The sequence below is a fragment of the Theropithecus gelada genome, chromosome 15, assembly GCF_003255815.1.
Source record: "Theropithecus gelada isolate Dixy chromosome 15, Tgel_1.0, whole genome shotgun sequence".
NCBI lineage: Eukaryota > Metazoa > Chordata > Mammalia > Primates > Cercopithecidae > Theropithecus > Theropithecus gelada.
The window spans coordinates 91,127,466-91,150,855 of NC_037683.1; the positions used below are offsets into that span (position 1 = coordinate 91,127,466).

Consider the following 23,390-nt stretch of genomic DNA (forward strand, 5'->3'; position numbering starts at 1 on the left):
TAAGGAGTTTGGGTGCAAGGAGTTTGAGAAGTGATGTCATAAAGCACCACAAGAGAGTAAACAAGTGAGACCAACGGGAGAGAAAAGCCAATAAAGGGTACATTCGCGAGCAAGTTTCACTGACAGCAGCTGGGGCTGAGTCCTGCTCTGGGGGCCCTAGAGAGACCTGTAGGATGAACCTCAGGTTTACCTACTGAGGGCCAACAGCAGAAGTGTGTATCCATGGACTCCTGTCCCTCACTGGTCATGTCACTCTTGAGGCATCAACTCCTGGTTTTTGACTGGTGATCAGGGAATGATAGAAGGGTGCAGGGGGCTCCTGCCCTGAACTGCCTGCAGCAATCGCCTGGGTGGACCAGGGGGTATGGAAAGTGCAGCGAGGCCTCTCTAGCAGGTTGAAGAATAATGACAGAAGAACACAGTCCCCAAACTCTGTTTGAGTTTGTAGTTCTGTACAAGCTGTGTGGTATGTGCCTGGTGTTCTGGCAATTCATCATCTCTAGTAAGAAGTGAGCAATCTACACAGAGAAGACAACTCAGGAATGGAAACGATAACATCTACAGGAATGTGCGTCTAAAGTGTGGCTTTCGTAATGAGACAGACATTTCATCCAGCTTTTGTACCTGCTCTGAGACTCTTCCTCCCTGTCTGCTGGAACTACATCCCCTCATTGCTCAGAGGCAGTGAAACCCCAGTCTAAGTTCAACTCTCCTTAAACAATTTCTTTAAAAAAGTGTGCAATAATTAGGTATTCTTTCCTAGATTAAGGCGGAGCTTTGAAAAGATGGCACCTGGAAAAAGCGGGGAGAGAAAAGTTTTTTAAAAAAGAAAACGTGAGCTGTGGATTTTATGATACTTTTAGTCTCAATCATGTCCATATGAAGAACTACCTTCCATGAGATAAAATGCCTATAATAACCATAGGGATAAGGAAGCCTCACTGTATAGATGTGCTGATATTTGTACATGTGTATCTGTGTACACAGCGTCAACAAGATAAAACCATTTTGAGATTTTACATGTGTACCCACATATGTGTAGAGACTATGTTTTAAAAAATACTAGGATTGATTTTACCCAATTGACATAAACATTTGTGTGGGGTTTTCCTCTTTATTCAGCAATGATTGAGTTGGTGGAGATGCTGAGACATTAAACACACACACACACACACACACACACACACACACACACACACACACACACGTTAGTTAAATTTGCTGCCCAAACGGATTCCTTTTGAGTTTAAATATTTTGTATTTGTAGCAGAGCCACCACTTGTCAGAGCCCATCATGGGCAGGGGGCCAGTTTGCTTTTTGGTCATTGGGTCTGAGTCACAGGGGAGGGAATGCATATGCTTCTGGTGCTGTAAGCCAGGGTGGCCTGTCCTGCTGACTCTCCAGGTTTACAGAAAGGCATCACTTAAAGCACCTGAGGGTGGCATGCAGGGCACTTTGAGAGCCAGGTGTCAGCATCTCTTCTCAACTCCAAGTTCAGTGACAAAAGCAAGCTGACCTCTTTTGCTAAGACTGCACAGATTCCTAGAATATAATCATTGATGCTAGTTTAACCCCTGACATGGCACCTGTCCCTCAGGCATGTCTGGGCTGGTGCCCTGACTGGACAGTATGTTGGCAGGTAGTGCCAGGATTCCTAACAGATATGCCCTCCTAGGTGAGGTCTGCCTCAGGGCAGACAGTCTTAGCAGCAGCTACATTAGCGTCCTGGCAGCTGGACACGGTGTGGAATCCATTTACAGATCTTGTCTCTTCCCGGTCCTTTTAAGATGCTTTTAAGACCCAACATATAAGCATACGGAGCAAACTGGAAACAGATGGAGAGTCCCCAGGGCCTTGTCAGCAGTCTGTCTCTATGGGACGGGCCTAGTCTCCTGAGCTGCACAAACCTCTCCTCTCGGGCTACAAAAGGGCTGACCCCTGGGAGCCCTGCTTTCCAGCTCTCTGTTAGTATGGTACAGTGTGATTACTCTTAATTAAAGAGGGTAAATTGCCTTATTTTATCCACAGGCTTATGAGACAGAAAAATATTCTGGCCTTTGCATTCTTGAGGAAAACAGGAAGAGAGAAAAATCAGCAGAGATTAAATTTCGATAGTCTTGAGGCATACGAATTCAAAGGGAAAATCATCTTTTCAGTACTCTCCATGCATCTTAGATTTTAGAGAGACCTACATTTTATAACCAGGGGCTTGTTTGGCAGGAACCTATGGGACTCCCTTAAAACAGACTGGGTATAGCTGCTTGTAAGAGCTGGATCCATGTTTTAGTTAGCCACGGCAATGAAACAACAAAAAGAATGATACTGTGTAATTTAAAACGAATCAGCCAGAAAGTCACTTCTAACCACTGCCTTTCACTCTTCACCCACGATCAAATTTCAATAAGGGTTTTAAATATGGAGAAACTCATGAGTATGATCATCATTTGAAATTAGACAAAAAAGCAAGAAACTGGCTAGTTTACCATCTGAAATTGCTCTGCACACATTATCCAGTGTACCTGGTTGTTCCTTAGCCTCAAGTTCCACCTTTTTGCTATGGTTTGTCTCTCAAGAGGCAGGACTCGGTATCACAACCGGAGAGAAAAATGGGAGAAGGCAGGAAAGATGGGGAATAAAGCAGAGAAGCTTTCAAGCCAACTATTTTATCGTTTCCAGAAAGACAGGACAGAAAACAATCTGATGGCGCGGGTTTGCTCTATGAGCCAAAAAGTCAAGTTACAATATTTGGCCCAATGAATGTTCAGTGAGTTTGTGTTTTTTCCTCTGGGTGGGGGGTCTTTGGAATGATGGTACAATAGATCCTGGTCCTAAAGGGGTCAAACTCAGGTTAGAAGGCCAAAGAGAGGGGAGCGCTCCTGTGTAGCTTAACACTCCAGTGTCTGCAGAACTAGGGTGTGGGAACCATTACTCCAGGCCTGTGCTAGATGACAGTCAGTGCCACGCCATTCCTTGAGCAGTAAGACAGAGAGGACACCATCTACTGGAAATGGTCTCTGAATCCCGCAAGGAGAGCTGAAGGCCTTTAAGCAAAAATGACACTCTCATCTCTAAGTATTTAGAGGGGACATATTCTGAAAAACAAAAATCCATAGGCAAGGGCTGGCTGCCAGTTGGAATGACGGAATCACAAGTAACAGTAACAGGTTTTGCTTTTGCTGTGAAGTCCCCACAAAAGTACCTGTTTTCCAGAAAGCCACTTGCCACCATCACCTCCACTTAATAATACTCCTAGAAGCAGCTGGTTTTTAGCTGACCTTGAAACCCTAGATGTGTGTTTCTAAAAGTCACAGAGGACACCTGTGACAGGCCATTTTTCCCATGTGGAGTCTACCTGTATCACCGCCAGTGTTCAAATGGGCAAAACTCTGAAGCCAGGCATCGGCCAGAGTCCAGTGTGCTGCCCGGCAAGCCAGGGCAGACGTGTGGATTCTCCTTACGGATTAGAAGACTGCCTCAGGTTGAAGATTGCTGGCTCCTTTCAAGTCTTTATTGGACACTTATTCACATTTTTTAACCGTTAGTTATAACCTAAATTAAGGCAAGTTTTTTAAAAGAGCACATTTGATAAATGATACCAATATGTATATTTCCACTACAGGAGACTGATATTTCTGATTATACACAGAAGGAAAAAGGTTTTTTGGTGTTTCTTTTTTTTTTTTTGAAACCATTAAACTTGTTTATTTTGGAAAATGCAGTGTGCACAAAAAGGTGTGTTAAGGAAGGAAAGATGTATTTCAATACTCCTGCTAATACAAAACATTCTGAGAGGGGCTTGGGCAACTTCAACGGAAGCAAAACTCAACAATGAAGAATACTATAGTACAAAATTATGGCCAAAAATACTGTATTTTTAACCAGCAAGATCATTGGGGCATTATTATACAACATTAGGTGTTTTTTGCAAAACTAGTTCCCATCCCCAAACAATAGACAATACATGCATTTGAATGACATTTTAGGAACAGTAAATATTCTTTTAAATACTGCAAGTTAAAAATGTTTTCTGACAAAACTCCCTAAATCCATAGGTCTAGTAAGGGTTTCCAACAGGATGATGGGTGAGGAATCCAGCAAGGAGTTGCATTTAGAGAGTTCTTTGAGGAAAAGAAATCCACCAAAAACGTGTTTCAGTCAAAGTAACCTGGACAAAGTTACATAGTATTATTCCAGCTTTCTTTCCTGCACTTAAAAATGTTCTACCGACGAATACCTTCCTGTTTTTTCTGTTTACCAACAGCTTATATAAAAGTCAGAATTTCTTTATCCAAGATCTGATTTTACCCAATAGATGTTTTCATCACATGTAAATGTCCTTTGCTATTGGGTTGGAATCATACGGGGAAAAGGAGGACACAGGGTAGATAAGGAAGGCAAGGAGGAAATTAATATTTGAGCACCTACTATGTGCTAGGTGTGTATTCATACTTTCAACATATGATTCTAGAGGCAAGAGTGTTATTGAAAGGGCAGTGGTCATTGGGAAGACAGCAGGAAATGGCTATTCTGTGAGAAAAACAAATGACAAGTTTAGACTCTGTACTAAGTTATCTAATAAACAGCAGGTGTCTGGCTCCAAAAATCTCTAGCTAATCATATACAACTAAGCCATTTCTTCTCCTAATTTGATGGCATCAAAATGAAATCCCAAAGACACAGTTACCAGGACAGATCTATTAGCGCTACATATGCTGGAAATATGTAGAGATAGATAAACATACTATGTTACTAGTTTTATTTTTTTGTGTTTCTGACCAAAGACGTATCTTTGGAAGAAAATATTAATGTATACCAAGCACACCTTATTTGTATCAATTGAGATGTTGATTACCAATTAAGTGGTTTTAAACCCTTATTTAATTTGAAGAAGAGCAGCAATATACATTACAATATTTGGGTACACTTTATTTTTATATGGGTTAACATTCTGCTATATTTCATTTCATTCGTTTTGAGAAACTGAAAACAAAGGGAAATCAAGGGTAATCGGTAGGTGATTTGAGGGAAATTTCCAACCAATAGGTGAGTCTTGCAGTATTTCATTATACAGCCCTTTCTTCCCATTATTTATTTATTTTTTTTGCAAATAAGTCATTTTGACCCAAATCCAGCATAAATAGCTTTTCACCAATTCCTAACTTAAGACAACTAAAATTTACAATCATGTGGCAGTATAAATTTTAAAATTACAGTTCGTACACTTTGACAATCAAGATAGTCTGAAGTACAAAAAAGTAAATTGCCCTTTAGCTGAATTACCTTTTTAAAATAGACCTGCTAATCTACCAAAAAAAAAAACAAAAAAAAAACCAAAAAAACAAGTTTCACATGTTCTTCAAATTCCTTTTGTAGTTGTCATCTGCTAGTAAACAACATATGCAGGTTCCTAAGATTTTTTTTTTCCAGTCTATTCATGACATTCAACAGAGCTCTTTATGTGGAAATATTAAAAACAAAAACTTCTAGGAGATTTATTTACTTGTGAATACGTGTGTTGTTTCCCTTTGTTTCAGATATGAGGCACAAACTTCTGAATTTAAGCTCTGTAAGGCATAGTAGAAACTTCCAATTTACAAATCAGGAATTCTCTGGGGGTTGGAACTGCCATGTCACGCAAAAAGGGAAAAATCATCTGTAAACTGGTACACTGCAATGTGTTAAGTGAGTCATGAAATGGCTGCTTGCCTTGGTATGCTGAAGAAAGGTTTCTGTGTTTTATGTTTTTGTTTTTGAATAAGACATGCCCAAGTCACCATAAAACTCACCACAGGCCTCCATTACCTAAGCATCAACAATAGGAGGCCAGTGGCACACGCTTATAACGCTTGCAATCACAATATAATATAAAGCATGAGTAAACTTTGTTTTATACAAAACTGAAAAGAATCCCGTCCCGCCCTTAGCCCCTTCCATAAAACCCCAAAGAAACAAAAAAGAAAATCCTTTAGCTTCGATTGACTAGTGTGGCTAAAATTAGGTTTCTATGCATCACTGCTGCTAGGGTGATCAATTTTTTCCTTTCTCAAGAGAAGGGATCTTGTCATGCACCCTACAGGAACAGTGAAGCCACAAACCTCAATTCTGCATAGCAAATTCCATCTCAATTTCATAAAGACAAATATAACAATCTTTCCCTGTTTTGCTCAGCTTCTTCAAGCTTTGAGATCAGGTTTGATTGACTACATCTACTATAGCTCTATTAAATAGAATATCTTGATTCCCTAAAACTGTAACACTTATGATCTTGTGATGAGGTTTTCTCTATACACACTGTAGGCCTTCAAATGTTGTTGTTTTTACTTTTTTTTTTTTTTTTTTTTTTTTGCTGCACCAAATTTAAGAACGCCCTTTCAGGCAAGCAGTGGTCTCTAGCTGTTAAAACATTTCCTTAGTGGATCACAATAGCTTCTAAAACTGCCTTTCTAGTAAAGGCCATCGGAGAGGTAATACTAAACTGTGCATTTGCCAAATAAGAATATGAATTGTATAAAAGCTCATATTCCAATCCTAGATCAAATGGCAAAAGTTCTACAAAGTTGGTTTCCATGTTTGTATAAAAGCTCTGACTGATTTTATGTATTTTGCTATGAAATTACCTTTGGGTCTTATAATCAGTATACCTCTACTCAGGAATGTGCAAATGATTTTATACAGCACGACGCTAGTACCGCTCTGTACGACAGTAAGGTTTTTTTTTTTCTTCTTTTCTAAATGGAAAGAAAATATCCCTAGTCAGAAATAAACTGACAAATTTACATTCTCCTCTCTTAAAAAAGTAAATAAAATAACATTATTCAAAATGTGAATTAGCTATAGACATACAATACAATTACATAGATACATATCAATACAGCACATTCAATCTGCCAAAAAATTAATGATTACAAAGCCAGTATGGATGCTGCAATATCAAGAGAGATGTATGTACAATGATTAGAGCATTTGTAATTGCACTATACCTACAGGCAGTCTGCTTGTTACATTACAGGTGCTTTCTGAGCAAGGGAAAAAAAGTAACCTGTGTTGTTTGAGGCTGGGAGAATCAAGAATGAGAATATTTCATTACTGTTTGGTGGCTTTGGTACTCATCTAACAGGCCGTTAGTTTTCTCCCTCCCCCTTTGTTGTTCCAAAAGAGTGATTTATATGGAAGTTTAGACTAGTGCCAAATACCACTATAGTTAAAATGAGACCAGTCTCATGGCCTAATTCTAACGTCCCAGCAGCTTTAAACAATCGTGATTTATTTTCTTAAATTTCAACTCAAGCTGCTTGACAGAAGCTCGTCAATACATGTGCTGTATTTTTTTTGCATTTGCTGAAAAATTGCACATATAGAATTCCAAACATTTCTCCTAGTAGGTTCAGTTACACAAATACATGTTCTATAGAACACTGAGAGGTTACTTTTGAGTTAAGTCCACAAATCTTCTGTAAGTTCAACCTAATCAGTTACCAGTTCAAGAAGATCTTGAAGGTGGTTAACCAGCAGGAACTTCAGATTTTGGAAATTAAAGGTGTCAGAATAATACTATCAACCAATGTTCCTGGCAGACTTAATTGAACTTAAAGAACCATTGAGAGTAAAACTGGTTTCAAATAAAGAGACATAAACAGATTTCCTGTTAAACCACACAGGATACTTTTTACATTGCCGGTTTGGACACTGAACATGGGACGTGAACACTAACAATGTCATCTTAAGGACAAATAAAAGAATGGACCGTGAGAATCAAATTTACAGTTACCAACTGTTTGGCAATTGGCATTTCTGGTTCATTCTCAGCCAGTCATTTTAGGCTTCACAGTCTTACTCTCTTACATTTTAAGATACCAGCTTTTATTTTTTGAGTTCTTATTCATTTTATTTGAAAAAAAGCCAGCTTTGGCAACACATTCCCATAATAAAAGTCATTTTAAAATTGTGGCCCCCAAACACTAAGAAAAAAAAGGAAGGAAAAGCTTAAACAACAACAACAAAAAAATTAAGAACAACCTATAAAAAGGTTCTGGGTAGCAGCCATTAGGGTAATGTAGTGTCTGTTGGCATCTTTTTTGGCATCTGCAATTGAAAGAGAGGGTGAAAAAAAAGCAAAGAAGGGAGGAAAGACAATGGCACGTGGCATTTCAAAAGAAAGGACTCCTGTGTGTCTTTGATCCTGCCTTCTGCACATTTCTCTGAGCAATCAAGATGTGGCTGAAGGTAAACATCTAAAAGAAATGACACTTACTGTTAGACGGGCATCCATTGTCCCAGTCCAAAGTGAGACAAGACAGTACATTCTATTAAAAAAGAAACTATGTATGTATACAGAGCAACACATTTAAAACCATAGTATTAATACATGTAATCCTTCAGCAAAAACTACAAACTTAAATTAAGCTGATGATGGCTTAAATCGAACGATGTGTCCTGACTGTATCATTTGAGAGAAAAACTTGACCAAGAATGGAACTAGGATAAAGGTCATTGTATCCTGGGAAAAAAATCAGGAGGGAAGTATAAATTAAGGGGGGAAAAAGAAAGGAAATCAGCTTTGTTTTGCTCCATAGAAAAGAAAAAGAGAGAAAGAGAGAAAAGAAACAAGTCTTATCTTTGTGAGTGCATGACTGAGAATTTAAAATACATTGAGTCACAAGGTTTTGCCTAAAAAAAAGATAGAGAGGAAATGTGCTGGGACTGTACTTCAGCATCCTCTGTTTTTCCTCTGAATAGTTTAAATAAAATCATAATATTTACTACAAACTCTGTGGACACGCTCACACAGAGTCCAGGACGGCAATAAATTAGTATTATGCAAATTGTTTTCCACAGAAATACAGTCCCTCTTGTGTATCTTCAATAGCCCACCAGGGAAGGGCAGGGCGGGTGTCTAGGAGGCACAATTAGACCAGATTGTACTCCTTCAGGTTCAACTGGAGGATGGTGTCCTTGACGGCAGCAAAGACAAAGCGGATGTTCTCGGTGTCTGTCGCGCATGTGAAGTGGGAGTAGATAATTTTGTCACTGTCTGGGTTCAGGTCCACGAACATCTTCAGAATGAATTCTCGGGCTGCCTGGGCATCTCTCTGGGGTCCTTTTGGCCAAGAGACAAGAGGGACACTTTGTTACCTAATCTGCTAATGTATTCAATCATCATTCGTTCAATAAATACTTACTGTGTCATTGCTCATGAAGCCTACATTTGCACTGCAGATTTGATCTGTTATAATCATTTTCCCTAACACTACTATGTCTGACCATCCACCCACCCACCCACGTACCCACCCATTCACAAACTGTGTATAGGTGAAAGCAGACAGATGACTTGAAGGCCAAGGTTAAGTCTATTTCTTAGCTTGGCCTTCACTCTGATTGCCTGGGAGCCACTGTAGGCTCTTCATCAGGGGAGTGATAGCTTACTTCTGTTCAACTGAGTTAATTATGCTTGTTTCAGCTATTTAATAAGTGTGCACAAAGACACAGCCTCCTTGGGCTCTCCTGTCAATCTGTCCTCCAAACGACTCAACATTATGGATCATTTTACGTCTTCCAGACTGACAATCCCTCTTAGAATAGAACACCTGTTTGTAAGGTCAGCTCTATCTACAGTGGGCCTCAGTAGTCTCACTTCCATAGATTTCTGGTATTTATGAGCACACTACATTTGTGTAGCATTCAGTTCATTTGTGATGATAAAACAATTGGTTTATCTTTTTTTGAGATACAGTCTCACCATGTTGCCCAGGCAAGAGTGCAGTGATGAGATCTCGGCTCACTGCAACCTCTGCCTCCCAGGTTCAAGCGATTCTCTTGCCTCAGTCTGCTGAGCAGCTGGGATTACAGGTGCCTGCCATCATGCTTAGCTAAATTTTTGTATTTTTAGTAGAGACAAGGTTTTGCCATGTTGGCCAGGCTGTTCTCAAACTCCTAATCTCAGGTGATACACCCGCCTTGGCCTCCCAAAGTGCTGGGATTACAGGTGTCAGCCACTGCACTCAGCCTATATTTTCTCACATTGATTTAAGAAGGAGTCTCTTATGTACCAAGAATTGTCCTAGATGCTTTGAAAAAGAATTGTGATATATCTAGCAAGATAAACTAAAAACGTAATTTTGCAATGGATTCTTAGATATGACACCACAGCACAGGTCATATTTTTCACAAAAGAAAAAATAAATTGGACTTCATCAAAATTAAAAACCTTATGTATCCAAGGACTATTTTTTTTTTTTGAGACAGGGTCTTGCTCTGCTACCCAGGCTACAGTGTAGTGGCATGATCATGGCTCACTTCAGCCTCAACCTTCTGGGCTCAAGTGATCCTCTTGCCTCAGCCTCCTGAATAGCTGGAACTACAGGTGCCACCAAGCGTGGCAAATTTTTAAATTTTTTGTAAAGATGGGGTCTCACTATGTTGTCTAGGCTGTTCTTGAACTTCTGGCCTCAAGCAATCCTCCCACCTCAGGCTCCCAAAGTGCTGGGATTATAAGCATGAGCCACCACACCTGGCCAACACCGTTATTAAGAAAGTGAAAAGTCAATCTATAGAATGGGAGAAAATATTTGCAAATCATGTCATCTGATAAGAGTTTAGTATCCAGAATATACAAAGAGCTCCTACAATTCAATAACACACACAAAAAAAACCCAATTAAAAAATAGGCAAAAGACTTGAACAGACATTTCTCTAAAGAAGATATACAAATGGTCAATAAGCACAGGAAAAGATGCTCAACACCAGTAATCATTTAGAAAAATGCAAATCAAAACCACAATGAGATACCCCTCCACATCTAGCATGGCTATAAAAAAGTGTGAAATAACAAGGGTTGGGGAAAATGTGGAGAGATTTGTACTCCTGTGCACTGTTGGTGGGAATGTACAAAGGTGCAGCTGTTGTGAAAACAGTTTGGTGGTTCCTCAAAAAGCTAAACATAGAATAACCACATGACCGACCCTGCTAGTCTACTCCAATGTATATATCCAAAGGAACCGAGAGCAGGGGCTCTGACAGACACTTGATCTTAGCCAAAAGGGCGAGAAGCAATGTACATCAATGTTAATAGCAGCATTGTTAACAACAGCCAAAAGGCAAAAACAATCCAAGTGTCCATCAACAGATAAATGGAGAAACAAAACAAATAGAACCAAACAGAATATTAGAATATCAGAAACAGATTATTCAGCCATAAAAAGAGTAAAGCTCTGATAGATGCTGTAATATGCATGAACTATGAGAACATTATAATAAACCCAACATAAAACAACAAATATTGTATGCTTGCACACATATGAGGTACTTAGAATCGGTAAATTCATAAAGACAGAAAGTAGATTAGAGGTTTCCAAGGGTTAGGGGGAGGAAGGAAATGGGATGTTGTTGCTTAATTGGGGTGGTGAAAATATTTTGAAAATACTGGTGATGGCTGCACAGTATTGTGAGTGTAATTGATGCCAGTGAATTTTGCAGTTAAAATGGTAAATTTTATATATATTTTATAATAAAAAATTAATAATGTAATATATCAAAACCCACTGAATTGTACACTTTAAGTGAATTACATGGTATATAAATCTCAAAGCTGTTTTAAAAGTATATTTAATAGGTACTGATAGATACATTGATTTAAAACTTAGTGTAAATTAATAACATCAAAACACCATCACATTTCAAGTATTGGATACCTATCATATATTTGTCTTTGTGTCGCTTTATGTATACATTTCCTCCATTTTTTCAAGTTAGTTCTATACCAAGCCATAAGAAACTTTTTTTTTTTTTCTTGAGACAGAGTCTCACTGTGTCACCCAGGCTGGAGTGCAGGGGCATGATCATGGCTCACTGCAACCTCCACCTCCTGGGTTCAAGCGAATCTCCTACCTCAGCTTTGTGAGTAGCTGGGACTACAGGCGTGCACCACCACGCCCAGCTAATTTTTGCATTTTTAGAAGAGACAGGGTTTTGCTGTGTTGACCAGGCTGGTCTTGAACTCCTGGCCTCAAGGGATCCGCCCACCTTCGCCTCCCAAAGTGCTGGGATTACAGGTGTGAGCCACCGCACCCAGCAGGTCTTTTTCTATCAATATTCTTTTTACCTACTAGTAGGGATAAAGAGATCTTGGAGAACTCTGTTGAGGGCTTGATCACCATTTCTAACAAAATGCACCCTGAGCTTCAGACGGCTGACTTGAATTATTCTCAAATCAACCTTTTTATAAATTGGAGATTACTCCAATAAACTTATATCTGATAATGCCAGAAGATGGGAGGAAAGAATTATAAAAACATATAGACTATCCTCATTTGTACAATTTAAAAAAGTAATGTTTAATTTTTGACGTAGGTGCCCAGAATTCAATTTTTTTAAATGACTAAGATGGCTGGCATCATATTTAATAAATAAAAAGTACAATTAAAAATAATATGTAAAATACATATACAAGCAAATATATATATAATTAATGTTCCATCTTTTTCAATGTACTATGAACTTATTAACTCAAGAGAAGTAATAAAAAATATTCAAAACCAGAAACTGACAGATTCCCAGAGCTGGAGAAGTCTCTCATTTCATAAAAAGAACATTATATTTCTGGCTTATGAATGAACTTCTGTATGATTTTGTACTTACTCTATTTGGGAAAGAAGGGACTATACCTTTTTTTGTTTTTTTCTGTTTTATTTACCCTACAGAATATAAGAACTAGATCCAAGTTCACTGAAGTGCACTTGAAAGGTGTTATGTTTTTAAGCATAAATTGTTATTTGAATAAACATACACTACAAAGAAATCATTACAGCCATCACAGCAGGAGCAGAATTCCACAGTCTCTATGAACAATCTTGCAATTCAAGTCCATGTGGAAATGGGAATTTCCTTTCTTGAAGAGAAACACAGAAATGGCATTCATTATGATTAAGACCTTGTAAGTACAGAAATGTGGAAGTGTGAAGTTTATAATATTATAAACATGTTTATTACAAAGACATCACTGCAGAGTGGGCCTCAATTTTTTCAGTCTTTGCTCATCTTACAAGGGCTTGGAGTTCCATGTAATGATAGCTGCACTGGCTTTGTAAGTAACAAAATCAATGCCTTTTTTCTTTTTCTGTGCCCAAGTTTCCTCTGTGCATTATATGTATACTGGGGTATGGTAACAGTAAAACAGAAAAAAAATCTTCAGATTTCAGAATATTCACAATGGACACATGTTAGAAGGAAAATGCTTGTAGTAGTGGGGAATCTGGGGAAATTACTGGAGAAAGGAGGTATGTGAAGAGATTAGGAAGATGGTGCAGAGATCAAAAAACAGCACTGCAAACACTGATCACAGACTAAGTCTTTTACTGCGGAAAAATCAGCAACTGTGAAGTGTGGCTAGGTCTACTGCATCCGAGAAGTTTGAATGAACCCCTCAGAAGGGTTCAGCTCCGTGGGCACCATGCTCTATCTGCATCCTCCCTTATGCAAGCACATCATGAGAACGTGCCAGCCCACAAGATGGGGTGTTGTTTATGGTGTGGCAATTTCTCACACGCTGATTCTTACCAAGTTTCAAGAAAAATTAAGAAGAATCTCGTGTGTATGTGTGTGTGTGGCAGGCAAGTGTGTTTAGATCTAAGCCAGATGCTTCATGCCTACTGTATTCAGGTAGACGTGTTTTTGAAGCCTGTTGAGGTGGGAAAGCAAGTTAACTGCCCACACAGTCACTTCCTTCCATAGTTTTCTGAGCAACACTGAGAAGTGCAGTCTCAGACACTGATGATGTTTCCAGGTTAGTGCAAATTAAAAGGAGTGAAAGAGAAAACATTGTTTAGACTGATAAAGTGTTTTTAAAAGAACAGCAAAGCACAAAGGAAAATGTGCTTGAAGAGAGGATATAAACACACTGCTAACAAAAAAGGGTACCATTTCTAACATCTGGTAACAATCCCCAAATGTTTATATTTTCAATTCACCAATCTTCAGGATCTTCCATGTATGTGAGAAGGGAACATAAATTCATTAAATATGTAACATTTCCCTTTCACAAGCCAGGACTGTACCACATCCATGTGGGATGAAAAGGTGACTAAACCTCCATCCCTGATGTGTTTGTATCATCACAGAAAGCTATGAAGCTAAATTTAATATTGGTTTTTAAAGTACTTTTCTGAGGGAGCTTTTAGAAGTACCAAAACACTGTGGAACAATATCCATCCTGGACATCATATGTTGACAATGTAATTTTAAAACTAGTCTCTTCTCTTGTTGTTACATCACCTCTGTGGTAGATACTTTTGGGTTTCTGCTATGTGATCTACATATGACTCCATTCAATTCTTTTTTGCCCAGGGATAAATTGAGTAGCTAAATAAATTTGTCTGAGGCAACACAGCCAATGAGTGGCAAAGTAGAACTTTTCAGAGCTCGTGCTCTTAACTATCTAGGCCACAGCTTGGCAAACTTTCTCTGTAAAGGGCCACAGAATATTTTAGGCTGTGCAGACTATTTTATCTCTGTCACAATTACCCAATTCTACTGTTATGGTGTGAAAGCAGCCATAGACAGTGTATAATGAATGGGTGTGACAATGTCTCAATAAAACTTTATTCATAAAACCAGGTGGTGGGCCATCAAGGAGAGATGTGATTATCTTGCCAAATAAACTTTTTTTTTTTTTTTTGAGACAGGGTCTCCCATCACCCGGGCAGAGTACAGTGGCAGGATCACGGCTTATTGCAGCCTTGACCTCTTGCCTCCCACCTCCTGCCTCATTTTTTGTAGACAGAGGTCTCGTTACATGGCTCAGGCTGGGCTTGAATTTCTGTGCTCAAGCGATCCTCTCACCTCAGTCTCCCAAAGTGCTGGGATTACAGGTGTGAATCACCACACCTGGCCACATCAGCTCTTATAGGGCAGCAGTCATGACTCTCACTTGTTTTACAGAGTGGCTACATGTGGATGCATTTTGTTACCAATCACCAAGTGTTCAAGTATTTCTCAGAATGGGTTGGGTGTCTAGTTGTCCAGGATTTCACAGTTTAGTTGGGGAGGGTAAGATTCTTTTCTAAGAACAAAGCAAATAATGCAAAGCCATAGGAGTAGTGAAGTGGATGCTATAGATTCTAAGTGCTACACAAAGAGTTTAAAACTGGGTTACTATTACTAATGGTGGTGGGACTTCATTGGGCTATGATGTTTCAAAAGGAAGTATTTCCTGAGTATTCAGTAAGTGCCCTACGTGTCAGGCATCATGCTAAATATACACATATGTTATACACTACAATGTACAAAACATCCTATGAGTTTGTCCTAAGGCCCAGAAAAATCAAGTGACTTGATGGTAGTTCTACAAATAGTAAGTGTCAGAACTGGGATCTGAACCTGGGTAGACTGATTTCGGTGGTGGGCTCTTGACTTCAAAATTGTGTTCTCTCCCCAGAGAGAAGAGAGGCAGAGGTGGACTGTAACCGAATGAAAAGGAGAAACAGAGGAGACTATAAGGGTTAATACATAATTGGTCAAAACTACTGGATTGTTCCTTTTTCTGATCTGCTATTTCAAAGCAGATGAGTTTGTTTCTTTCTTTCTTTTTTTTTTTTTTTTGAGACACAGTCTCACTCTGTTGCCAGGCTGGAGTGCCATGGCGCGATCTCGACTCACTGCAACCTCCACCTCTCGGGTTCAAGCCATTCTCCTGCCTCAGCCTCCCGAGCAGCTGGGATTACAGGCATGCACCACCATGCCCAGCTAATTTTTGTATTTTTAGTAGAGACGGGGTTTCACCATGTTGACCAGGATGGTCTCGATCTCTTGACCTTGTGATCCACCTACCTCAGCCTCCCAAAGTGTTGAGATTACAGGAGCTTGCCACTGCGCCAGGCCATGAGTTTCTTTTTCTATGACTTTTAGCATTGTTAAGGAATGCAATGTTTTGCGTCACTAAAAGACCGGGCAAACAATAATTCCTACTGTATCAGTCCCAACATGCAGGCTGCACAGGGCAAGGGCAGCAATGGTGCACTGTAGAGCGTTAACTCCCACACTGGGGTTTGGAGACAAAACCTATTTACAGCTACTGAGCTGTTGCACGAATGCTGACTTACCATCATATTCTGGGAAGTAGTCAACTAGATGGGAATACATGATTTTCTCCTCTAGAAGATCTTTCTTGTTTAGGAACAGAATAACCGAGGAGTTCTGGAACCAGGGATATGTGATAATTGTTCTAAACAGAGCCTTGCTTTCCTCCATTCGGTTCTGGGGAAAAAAAAAATCAGAAAAAATAAGGAGTGAATTACATGATTACTTAATTTGTGAATTGTGTTTATTTTATAAGTCCAACCCATCTTTTGTAAACAACCAGTTTTTGTAGCCCTGTGTTGGATTTGTCAGGATTTATATGCAAATGATTCATGATACACATTGGCTGTTTTCATTACGCAAACTCTCAGGTTGACAAGCAGAAGGGAGTAATAATAAAAAAAATCAGCTAAAATAGCTCCTACGGTTGAAAGAGAAAGTAATTGAAAGCCTAGAGAATCATGTTGTGAATCTGGCACACTGTCACAAATTCCCACCAAAAATCATTCATTAATGACTAAATACTTGAGATGTGAACTAAGGACTAGATATGACTTCATTTTGTATTTCTTAAGCTATATTTATTTGGGGCCTCACAATTAACTCTATTTTAAGCAATCAAAACAGTTACTTTGTCAAAAGCATATCTATATTTCTAGATGTTTTCTAGAGTTACTACTCTACACACACACACACACACCCTTTATAAGCACATGGAAAATGTTGTAAGATCATACATTTCCTGTTCCTGAGTGCATGCTTTCTCCCTATGCTTCACTATACTATTAATAGAGAATTGTGGAGATACACATAGTAATTATGTGGAGATAAAAATGTAATATTTCTCACTTTCAGCATCTGTGAGTAAGTGTTCTCACCTGAAGCTACACTTTCAAGCCTACCTTGGTAACAGAAACCCTAAATGGATTCTCAAGAAAATTAGTCAGCTTGCTACTATAAATGAAGATGCTATTTGAGGCTGTTCCTGAGTCAAATCATTCCTCTGAAAAAAACATACTTATCAGCCAAGAGCTAGAGGGCCTCAGAGCTTCTTTCGTCGCTCCTTACCATTCTTTCTCCCATAGACTCCCCTCTCTAAATCATTCCCACACTTGGGTTACAGATGAAGGCAGCAGATTTGGGAATTCTCCTTCCCCTGAGGAGATAAAAGCCAGGATGCATGGGCATGCTTCATCCTGCACACACTTTCCAACCTCCCTTCTTACTTCTCCCTGTTATGGCTGGGTTTGTGGCAATGGAAAGGGCTGCCTGGGATTGTGCCCACCTCTGCTGCTAAGGGGAGGCTTGGTGATTTACACCAGAGCATCCTAGTTTCCTGCCATGTGAGCTGGCTTGGGGCTGGGCTCTGATCCAGGCCCAAATCACTTGGAGCTTCCCTCCCCTCATTTATGGTAATCAGTTTAGCCAAGCATCTCAACTAGGCCAATTAACTTGAGGACTTTTGCTGGGAACTCTGGAACAGAGAACCTTGCTTTCGTGCAGAGTTTGGAAGAGGAATCATGGAGCCTCAGGAGCTTTTAGCAGCCATCTTGAAAAGTGAGCGAAAAACAAATTGGGTCCTGCTCACCTGGTTTTTAACCTCTTGCTCCAACCAGGGCTAAGCGCTTGGTCATGCCTTTAGATTTGTCAGGAACATCAGTCAAAAGAACCTTTTATTTTTTCAACTAGTTGGGGCTATATTTTTCTGGTTTTTATTATACAAAATACTTCCAGTTGGTAAACCTGGATATATCCTCCCCTCCAAACTTATACAAGGAAGTGAACGAGAATGACTGAATAGACTGGCTATGAACACCTTCTGCTCAGCTTTTGCCTGCCTGCGGTAGGATGCTCCTGGAATTTCAGTGAAGAGTTACAAAGGCCATGTATTGCTCCTCTGCATAGCCCTTGACTGGTGTTCTGGAAACCTCCAGGGACCTCAGCTTTTACCAAGTACAATAATCTGGATCCTGAATACGTCTTCTTCCTTTCTTCTGTAAAGTGTGCCAATTCAAATTAAGTGATAAGGCACACTTTTCCAAAGGAGATCTTTGTCAAATCAGGCAAAGTCCATTGTCCCCAATCTCTTCAACCTGTTAATTTTGTGCCAACAATTGCATAGATAATTAAAATTAATGAACTATGTGGGCTGATATAATGAAAGATAACTTCATAGTTCAAAAGACAGTGTTTATCTCACTGCATACATTTCTCTTTTATATAAATGATAGGACAGACATATCTTTAAACATATCTTTACTGTCTACAGGCCTTTTAAGGGTTCTCGTAGCCAGTGATAAGATTTTAAGCCCTGGAAATAACACTGAGAAATGATATCTTGTAGCTTGAGATTTTATAGGCTGAGTGTTTCAGGACTGAAGACAAAGGCTTTAATAAGAACAAATGATTTTTAAAAAAAATTTAAAGAAAGTTAGTGACACCCCTGTTGGGAGCGTGGTGTTTTGTTTGTTTGTTTTTAAACCCCTGTTACTTATAGCTAGAGAAATTCTAGAAAGTCATGCTATGGTATTCAGAGACTCCCCATCTAAAGGTATGTACACCTGGGCATCAACCCAGCAAGTCTCCATTAGAAAGCCTTATTATATTTAGCATTCCTCAGAAGGGGCGTGATGGGTTCTCAAGGGAATGGGTCCTAGTTGAGCCTTTTCTGGCTGGAGACTTTCAAGGGGAAGTGATTAGACCATGGGCAGAGACAGGAAAGGTGAGCCTGACTTTGCATTGATATAGAAGAAGGTGTACCATGTCTCTCTGTTTAACTTCCAGACTAGGCTGGAAATCTTTAATTTCCAGACTGGACTGGAGCCCCAGTGGAGTCTGCTAAGACAGAGCCTTGTGCCAGCCTGCTGGGCAGTGGAGAGGAGAGTGACTGAGCCCAGCATTGTGTTCCAGAGACAACTTGCCCAGGGTGCTGGCCATCTGTACCCAGTACTGCCTCACTGGGGCTGCTCTGGAGGCAGCTCACCCATGCATGCAGTCTGCGGCTGCTCAAGGACATACCTCCATTCACCAGGTGCCAGGTGGACTGAAGCCCGCGCTTCTAGCTCAGGGGAAAGCTAAAATGCGCAGATGACTGGCAGATGAGATCAGCTTTCAATCAGGCCTGCCAATTGAATCTCCGAGGGGAGATGCCAGGAATCTGCTTCTTACAAGCCCTCTAGGTGATGTGAATGCACATTCAAGTTAGTGTTGCTATGAATCACATGGGGTGTTCTTAAAACAAGGCTTCTGCTTCAGCATGGGGTGGAGCCCGAGGGTCTGCATTTCTAACAAGACCGCACTGAGCTGGAAGGTACAGAAGAAAGCTTGCCGAGCCCGGGACAACAAGGGAGGCGATGCTGTATCCCATTTTCATGATAAGAAGTACAAGTCAAACACAGCTGAGCGTCTGATTCTGGGCAGACTTTTTTTTTTTCCACCCAATTAAGATTCTTTATGCTATGCTATATGATGTTTTCCACTGCATAGTAAAAATTCCTTATGCCTTGACTTTTCCTTTATGGAATAACAGTTACAAACCAACATGCTCTGTATCAAAGCCCTGGACTAAATCCTAAATGGACTAAATGAGATTTTCACAATGACTCATAAGGTAGTGGAACGTGCAGAGTGTGAGGCATAATCCACTTTGCTCAGTAAAAATTGAAATCTATGAGGGAACAGCACGTCCCAGGAGACTTTGTGGCACCTGCTTTGCAGTAATCTGCCAGAGCATGACGTTTCAAGAGGGATCGATGTGCGAGCCACGTGTATGACCCATAACATAAAACAAGGAGGTTTTGTTTACTCTGAAGACAGGTTTAAAGGCAGTCTGGGGGGTGGTGTTAATCATGCCCTCTTTATCTTGGGGTTTTAACCAGTTGGGAAATGTACGAAGAGGATACTAGTAAAGGTCCCCCCCCCCCGCTCAACCCCACCGAGATGGAGTTTCACTCTGTTGCCTAGGCTGGAGCTCAGTGGTGTGATCTCAGCTTATTGCAACCTCTGCCTCCTGGGTTCAAGCAATTCTCCTGCCTCAGCCTCTGGAGTAGGTGGGATTACAGGGTGCCCGCCACCACACCTGGCTAATTTTTGTATTTTTAGTAGAGACAGGGTTTCACCATGTTGGCCAGGCTGGTCATGAACTCCTGACCTCAAGTGATCTGCCTGCCTTGGCCTCCCAAAGTGCTGGGATTACAGGCATAAGCCACCACACCCTGCAGGATACTAGTAAAGGTTTTACTATCCCAAACACAGGGCTCCTTGTTAACAGGTTGGGCCTAGACTGTGTGAGGCTCTAGGAGCCTTCCAACTGCCAATTGTCCTCACCCACCACTTCTCTTGAGCTGGAAACAACTGTCCCTCCCAATGAAGGGTGGCTTTGGTGCAGGTGAGAGAACTGGATCAGGGAGAACAAGGACAGGGTGCGCTGCCAGAAGTAGGTCCTGCCTGGGCTCCACTTCCACAGAGAAGGGAGGACCAAAGAGGCCATAAAGGCTGAGGACAGGCTGTAAGCGAGTGACCATGGTGTGTGTCCTGGTTGGTCTCTGCTTCAGGTACATGAGGCCATGGAAATGTCAGACTCGCCTAGACCACACTGATAGGTAAGTCATTCCTCCTATGGGCTGGAACCAGCCAAAGGGTAGAGTACTAAACTGGGAAGCATTCACCCCAATCCTTGGCCCTGAGGGAGAAGGATAGGGTACCTGCTCCCTGCTTTGTAATTGCAAGCAGGATGGTGTGACCCCTGAGTGTTCCACCATGACCAGTCATCGGCGAAAGCCCTGTTTGAGCCATCAGCAAAAGGTCTTATACCTCTAATATTTAACATCTCAAATCAAATTATGTAGATCTCTGATATCCTGAACACATTGCTTTTTAATGCATTTCCCTGTTAACATGTAATTGACTAAGGCTGCCTACAGGGTGAAGCTACAAGTTCCGATCTGGCAATCACAGCTTGGCACTGTCTTTAATCTGAGCCCCTATACAAATGGTCTTTTTTCCTGATAAACAGATTCCATGTCACCACTGCCACATGACTGCATGTTCCTGACTTGTGACCCACAACACTGTCCCCACTTCTTATCCTTCAATATCCAGGTCAACCCAACTTCCCCAAGCAGTTCTTCCCCAAGCCCCACTGGGCTTGCTTCTTCCTCCCATCCCCAGCACACGGTGTCCTATCCCTAGTGTGCCAATGGTTCAGTGGACACATGAGAGCTTCTGAGATGCAGGGCATGAGCATGCTGTAGACACAGCCCTTGTCCTGGAAGACTAAAGAAGACAAGCATGCAATGCATCATCACAGGCCCACATGGTGGGCCTAAAGCAGTGAGAAGTAGGGGAGGCTGGGGTGACACAGGAAGGAAAGATTTGACTGTGCAGTGGATCAGGGAAGGTTTAAAAGGAAAGGTAGTTTCAAACTGAATCTTTATAAATGAATTGGAGCTTGCAAGGAGGAAAAGAGAGCAAACATCCCTCTGATTAAGGAAAAGGTTGGATCCAGTGGGCATGGCCCAAGACCCCAGCTGGAAGCTGGCTTTCTTCAGGCTACAGTCTGGCACAAATCTCTGCATAACAATTACCAAAGGGCCTAAAGGAACAGTATTTTGTGTCTATACACTTTGCATCCCTGCTGTCATCAAAGTCAACATTTGCTCAGCACACTGTCTTTCCTTATCCCTCTCCACCAAATTGGTGCTTCCCTCTGTCAAAAGTCAGCATTAAACTAGAGATTTGAGTATCTGTTTCAATAACTTTTGCAACTCCTCATTATCTTGCCAATAAGAACATATTCTCACAAAAAGCACTTATTTTCTTAGCAAAGACAAATTTAGACTAAGACCCTTAATTCTTTTACCTGATACAAGTTATCCACCTGTCTCCCTGGTGGTATTTTTTTCTTCCATCAGTACATTGATAAACCACATTGAATTACATTTCCCATAAAGTCTGAAATGCATCCTAATGCAAAACAAGACTGTTAAGAAATAAGCATGCAGAATGTCATGAGGGCATTCATAACAATCATCACTGAGGGCCTGACAGTCATCTAAGAGCTGTTCTCAGCTGACCTGAGGTAGGATAGACCCCAGAGAAAATGGGATGAAGATTTCCAGGGTGCAGATGCTCTTGAGTCTCAGGGAGACACAGGGTGCTGAGTGATGAGTCTCAGGGAGACACACAGGGTGTTCAGTGACCTTGAGTGATCTACAGACTCATTAATTGATGCCAAGAGCCAGTCAGGTGACTGTGATTCTGTGATGATAATTTCTGTGTTCACAATTCTGTGCTTATGTATCCCCTAAGCTTTCTGCTGAAAAAGAAGGCCAGAGCCATCATGCCCTCTACTTCAATGAGTGAAGTCCAGATATACAGACACAGAATGAATACACGAGCACGTCTATAAAGTCGACTGCTCAGTAAAAGGGGAAAACACACAGTTTATGTTACCTTATGATATTTTTTAACACAGATCTTCAGAGTTACAGGTTAAGACAACATCTGCTGGGTATATCTACACTCTAAATTTTTATACCAAGTAGCTCACAGGGCCTCATTCCATACACTGTACATGACAAAACACGCTGATACAAGGTACCATTTTTATTGGCACCACTTCTGCTTATGAAATTGATAAGACCGTCAGAATATAGGAGTTTTATGCTCCAGAATTCATATAAGACTGTTTTAAATAACAATCTTCACTGTCTTTTTAAAATAAGACATTTCAAACCCATACTCTTCACTTTTAATTGCTGTAACAGCTTGACTATTTCTTGTAAGACGTAACTCACTAAAGAACACCCTTACAGATTACTTTATTAAAGGTCATTATTACTTTAAAAAAGCAAGACCAGTTGATTTACTTTCTATGTAATGATCCATAATGTAAAATTTCAATCAATATTATCATTTGTAGCTTACCAAATATTGAACAATTTGAAAAATCTGAACATACTCTTTCAGGTATTTATCTCATTTGTCTGTGTCTACTGGGTAAATAAATGCAACAACCCAGAAGACAAATAACTCCAAAGCTGTATGAAAAAAAATTTGCAAGCCTAGTCTTCTACATACTTCTTTCCTCCCTTGATTGTTTAGGGAAAAGCTTGCTGTGTTTGACTTTGTATCTCCAGCAGGATCACATTGTTATGTGTCCTATCTGATGTCAACGCTGTGAGAATTCAAAACACATTCTGTGCCAAACTCCGGCTGTTGGGGAGGGAGGTAGGAAGAGGAAAAAAGTACAGGAATTCACATGAATCTGCTGTATGGAAATGTGCTCCAGACGATCTGGCAAGGAGAGTACACTGACATG

The 23,390-nt window shown here is 40.5% G+C and overlaps 1 protein-coding gene across 1 annotated transcript in view; it reads right to left on the reverse strand.

Annotated features, from left to right (window-relative positions):
* Positions 1 to 3,852: 3,852 nt before the first annotated feature.
* The window catches only part of GNAQ (G protein subunit alpha q), a 323,836-nt gene continuing 304,298 nt past the window's right edge, over positions 3,853 to 23,390 (reverse strand). The window contains exons 6-7 of the mRNA XM_025359109.1: positions 16,093 to 16,246; positions 3,853 to 9,098 (exon numbers count right to left, since the gene is read on the reverse strand). Coding sequence (XP_025214894.1) covers positions 8,908 to 9,098; positions 16,093 to 16,246 — 345 coding nt within the window. The 3' untranslated portion in view covers positions 3,853 to 8,907. The remainder of the gene's footprint in view (positions 9,099 to 16,092; positions 16,247 to 23,390) is intronic.